Raw genomic sequence first — 5,843 nt, 5'->3', positions numbered from 1 at the left:
ATAACACCGTAAAACATGTATATTTATAAATTTTTCAAAACAAACCCAAAATAGTGCTACTAATTTAATATGAGAATACGACCCCGTAAAAGTGGTATATTTATCAATATAAGAAACTAATCCCGTATAACGTGTATATTTATGAATATGAGAAAACAAGCTCATAAAAGTAGTGAAATTGCGAGTCTGAGAAAATAGCCTCGTAGAAGGGGTAAATTTGTTAATATGAGAAAACAACCCCGTAATACGGGGATATTTATCCCTAGGAGAAAAAAACCCCGTAATTTTGGTATATTTATGAGTATGAGAAAACAACCCCTTAAATGGGTTAATTTTATAATATGAGAAAATAACCCTGTAAAAGGGGTATATTTGTCAATATAAGAAAATAACCTCGTAAAAAATGCGTATGTTTATGAATCTCAAAAAACAACCCCGTAAAAGTAGTGTAATTGCGAGTATGAGAAAACAACCTTGTAAAAGGGGTAAATTTTTTAAGATGAGAAAACAACCCCGTAATACGGGGATATTTATCAATTGGAGAAAATAACACCGTAATTTTGGGATATTTGTGAGTATGAGAAAACAACCCTTTAAATGGGTTAATTTTATAATATGAGAAAACAACTCAGTTATACATTAAGCATTTAATATATCCCTTTCAATTATATTTATGAATCAATTAAGAGGATGTTTTCTCATACTCACAAATATACCAAAATAACGATGTTATTTTCTCCGATTGATAAATATCCCCGTATAACGGGGTTGTTTTCTCATATTAAAAAATTTATCCCTTCTATGAGGCTATTTTCTTAGACTCGCAATTACACTACTTTTACGGGGTTGTTTTCTCAGATTCATAAATATATACGTTTTACGGGGTTATTTTCTTAAATTGATAATTATACCATTTTTACGGGGTCGTTTTCTCATATTAAATTATTGGCACTATTATGGGGTTGTTTTGTCCAATTCATAAATTTACGCGTTTTACGGGGTTATTTTCTTATATTTGTCGATATTAGAAATATTGTGAGTCAAAATAGCTGTTTGTCAGACTGTCTGCCTTAGGTTGTGTTTTATGATGTGTGGCGGAGTCGGGGAAAATAGTGAAGTCTTGGGGACCTGACTCTTGTTAAAATAAATGTTGAATATTCGAAGTGTTTTCTGGCAGGTCCTGGATCCGTTTTACGGGGGGTAAATGTCCGTATTTTAGGGGAGGTTTTGTCGGATTTTTGGTACAATTCTTCCGAGTCGAGATTTTAAATATTTGTCAACTAATTAGTTTTATCTGTCTCCCTGAATCAAGCATATCCAAAACCAAGTGTGCATTATTACATGCAATAATAAAATGAATCAATTTAATGTAATTATACAGGATAAAAAGCTATATCTTTTGTGGTACAATCTACCAACTCTTCTCTGATTTGTATCTAGAGATTCGGTCATTTAATTAAGTGGGAAATAAAAAGAAATCAGTTTACAGTATTTGGTTTTCTTTTTAAAGAAAACAAGTTATGGGTGCCTCAGTCTTTTTGAAGAGAGATGCTTGTGAGGGAGGCACACGAGCAGGCTCAAAACTTGATAGAGGAAATGGCCATGAACAATTATCAATGGTAGCGGGTTGAACCTTGCGACGAGGCAGATGGTGGATGAGATTCTATAACAGCCTTGGCAGCTCAGGTGGAGCTTCTAACCAAGAAGATTGACCAACTCGAGATGCCGGTTCATGTAGCGAACATTAGCTGCGAGTTTTGTGATGGCCCGCACTACAGTGTGAACTGTACTGTAGGAGGTATGTTTGCTTCATCTTCTTCTACTTTTCCATTTGTTTCTATTGTGTCTTCTAATGTTGAGCAGGTTGATTATATGGAGAATGCCCCAAGGCAGCAGAATAACCCTTACAGCAACACATACAACCCTGGGTGGCGTAATCATCCCAACTTCAGTTGGAGGAACAATAAATAATGCCCAGGGTCCATCAGGTTTTCAGGGACTTCATCAGCAGCCACAACAACAGCCAGCTGGGCCTGCACAAGCTCCTTCTCCACTAGAAAAGAAGTCAAATTTAGAGGAGCTTATGATGAAGTTTGTGATGTCTACAGAGACGAGATTCCAGCAGACTGATAGTGCACTTAGGAATCAGCAGTCCTCGATTCAGAACTTGGAGACTCAGATTGGCTAGATATCTAAGATGCTTTTAGAGAGACCCTCAGGATCGCTCCCCAGCACTACAGAGTCAAACTCGGGGGAGCATTGCAAGGCTATCACCTTGCGATCAGGTAAGCAATTGACTGGTTCTTTGCCTTTAGCTGATAAGGATTATATGATTGTGTAGGATGAGCCAGCTAAGGAAGGACCAGAGCCTGAGGTGGTGGAGATTGAGAGGAAGAAAGAAGACAGGCAAAAGAGCCCTGTGCGGGTGTATCAGCCCCCGGTTTCATATCCTACGAGGTTGAGGCAGGATAAGGTGGACAAGCAATACAGTAAGTTTCTTGACTTGTTTAAGCAGCTGAAAATTAACTTACCTTTTATTGAGGAGATTTCGCAGATGCCGAAGTACGCTAAGTTCTTAAAAGAGATTTTGAGCAACAAGAGGAAGTTGGAGGATCTTGGTCAGGTAGTACTTAATGAGGAGTGTTCAGCCATTCTCTAGAACAAGCTGCCACTCAAGCGACGAGATCCAAGGAGTTTTACTATCCCTTGTATGATTGGCGATTTGCCAATTAGTGGTGCATTGGCTGACTTAGGAGCTAGTATTAATTTGATGCCCACTAGTTTATTTGCTAAGTTAGGGTTGCATGAATCCAAGCCTACTAGGATGAGCATTCAGTTAGCTGATAGGACTGTTAAGATTCCTAGAGGTGTTGTTGAGCATGTACTTATGAAGGTGGATAAATTTATCTTTCCTATGGACTTTGTGGTGATGGATATGGAGGGTGAGAGCACTGTGCCTCTTATCCTGGGTAGGCCTTTCCTAGCTACATCGAGGGCTGTTATCGATGTAAGCGATGGGAAGCTTAAGCTTAGAGTTGATGATGAGACCATTACCTTTGACCTAGCCACTTCTATGAGATAGTCCCTAGACCATGATAATGCTGTGTATTTTGTTGATGTGATTGATGATGTGGTTGAGTCCCATTTGAAGGAAATGTTATGTTCTGACCCTTTGCAGGTAGCACTAGCTGAGAATGAGGAGGAGTTGTCCAACGAGCAAGTGTTGGAGCAACTCGCTATTTTATTGGCTTCTGAGCTGAGCTTGTCAACTGATTCTTATCTTTTTCTTGACAAGTATGGAGTGCAGAAGGTAAAGACCTCATTCGAGGACCCACCGGTCCTAGAATTGAAAGAGTTACCGAGCCACTTGATTTATGCCTTCTTGGGTGAAGAGAAGCGCTTGCCAGTGATCATAGCAGCTGATCTGACCCCCGAAGAACAAGCCATGCTTTTGGAAGTTATAAGGAAGTACAAAAAGGCCTTTGCCTTCAAGATAGCTGACATCCCAGGCATAAATCCAAGTTTTTACTTTCATAAGATTTCGTTGGAGGACAGTTTTAGGCCGGTTGTTCAGCCTCAAAGACGACTCAACCCGAACATGAAAGAAGTGGTGAAGAAGGAGGTAATTAAACTTCTTGATACAGGTTTGATATATCCCATGTCTAACAGTTCGTGGGTGAGTCCTGTGCAGGTTGTGCCCAAGAAAGGAGGCATGATGGTGGTAAGGAATGAGAAGGATGAGTTGATCCCGACTCGGATGGTAACAGGCTTCCGAGTTTGCATTGATTACAGGAGGCTTAATGATGCAACTCGAAAGGATCATTTCCCTCTTCCTTTCATTGATAAGATGATTGAGCGTTTGGTAGGTCACATGTTTTATTGTTATCTTGATGGTTTTTCAGGTTACTTCAGATTCCTATTACACTTGAGGACCAAGAGAAGACTACTTTCACCTGCCCCAATTAGAGAAGGTGCTTAAGCGGTACGGGGTTACTCAACAGTTCTCTACTCTCTATCACCCCCAGACTAGTGGGCAGGTTGAGGTAACTAATAGGGGTATTAAGCGTATTTTAGAGAGAACTGTTAGTACCAGTAGGAAAGATTAGGCTCTTAAGTTGGATGATGCATTATGGGCATTTAGGACTGCTTTTAGGACATCTATAGGTTTTACGCCCTATTGCCTTGTTTATGGAAAGTCATGTCATTTGCCTGTTGAGTTAGAGCATAGGGCACTTTGGGCCCTTAGGACTTGTAACTTTGATATTGATTCTATAGGTAATGAGCGACAGTGGCAGCTGAGTGAGCTAGATGAGTGGCGCCAGTAGGCGTATGCAAACTCGTTAACTTACAAAGCAAGGACGAAGAAATGGCATGATCAAAGGATTCATGGGCATAAGGAGTTTCAAATCGGGGATCGAGTGTTGCTATGCAACTCTAGCCTTCGTCTGTTTCCTAGAAAGTTGCAGAGTCAGTGGTCTGGACCATTTCAGGTCAGATAGGTCTTTCCGTATGGAGTGGTTGAGTTGCATCATCCCGAGAAGGGAGATTTCAAAGTGAATGGCCATCGGTTGAAGCTTTACCATGGTAACTCGTTGGATGGTGAGCAACGAGTTGACCTGGCTTTATATGCACAGGAGGGTTGATCCGGATGTGTCACGACCCCACCTGTGGGCCCGTGACCGACACTAGGGAATGGGTAGGTGTAAGGCCATCGAAACCCGTAGTAAGCCTAACACTCACTGACTTAAACAAATCTCATCTCAAATTTTACTAGTAACAATGCCACAAATATCTCAACAATTAAATTTTACATAACTAATTCGGTCTGCCAGAAGAATTTGGCAAGACCCGAAACTCTGAAAATTTACCACTAATATCCCTACTATTACTACTGCGGAGGATCTAAAACTTTTACAATTTGACATACCAAATCAAACACCACCCGATGATGAAGAAGTTGGGTTACTGAGTAAGAGTCACGGGAAGGCTAACAGTCACGAATTTGAAAAACAGTAAATGGAGACTGTTAGTCTCGAGAGTGAGTTAAAATCAAATAATCTGGGTACTATTGCTTTCTTCACAGAAAATATTAATCATTCGAATCAATATATCAACCATGCATGTAAATACAACCCATATTATAATCATACCATAATAAATAAATAAATGAATAAATAAAAATATATTTTTACTTTTACGGGACGAGTGGCTCAGTAGAACCCTAACCCCAAATTCTAGTAGCCATTTTGGCTCTCTTAATCCAATAAGACTGGCGCCCAGAGAGCAAGTGCTCGACTAGGGACCTTTACTCCGGCATCTCATTCCAATAGGACTGGCGCCTAGAGAGCAAAGCTCGACCAGGGTCCTTAACTCCAATTCGGTCACTTAATATTCAAATAAGCCGGTGCCTAGAGAGCGAAGCTTGACCAGGGTCCTTTACTCCGGCATCTCACTCAAATCAGCCCAGAGAGCCATGCTCGACTAGGACAAAACTCATAATAATCTTATTACCGCAATTTACTCAAATCAGCCCAGAGAGCCATGCTCGACCAGGGCGAACCTATAAAAATCTTATTACCGCAATTTACTCAAATCAGCCCAGAGAGCCATGCTCGACCAGGTCGAACCCATAAAAATCTTATTAACCGTCCATGATCATTACCGGTGCACACGCGATCCTGATGTAACCCATCAGGCGGCATGTTCTACAAGCCACATTTCCCAAATCGCAATCACCACATTTAATAAATATTATTGTCTAATTAAGTCATTCAACCATATTAAAATAACGATTAACAATTTAGAGTAAGACATCATGCAACTCATATGGAAAACTGATAATA

General features: G+C 40.2%; 1 protein-coding gene across 1 annotated transcript; it reads left to right on the top strand.

Moving 5' to 3' along the window:
- Window positions 1-1,722: 1,722 nt before the first annotated feature.
- On the top strand, window positions 1,723-3,979 carry LOC125369779. Its single transcript, XM_048372918.1, has 4 exons — window positions 1,723-1,863; window positions 2,342-2,489; window positions 2,799-2,881; window positions 3,179-3,979. The coding sequence occupies exons 1-4, from the start codon at window positions 1,723-1,725 to the stop codon at window positions 3,977-3,979; spliced, it is 1,173 nt and encodes a 390-aa protein (XP_048228875.1).
- The last annotated feature ends 1,864 nt before the right edge of the window (window positions 3,980-5,843 follow it).

Source organism: Ricinus communis, chromosome 1 (assembly GCF_019578655.1).
Source record: "Ricinus communis isolate WT05 ecotype wild-type chromosome 1, ASM1957865v1, whole genome shotgun sequence".
Classification (NCBI taxonomy): Eukaryota; Viridiplantae; Streptophyta; class Magnoliopsida; order Malpighiales; family Euphorbiaceae; genus Ricinus; species Ricinus communis.
The sequence above is the reverse complement of the archived record's forward strand: the minus strand, read 5'-3'. Positions and strand labels throughout refer to the sequence as shown.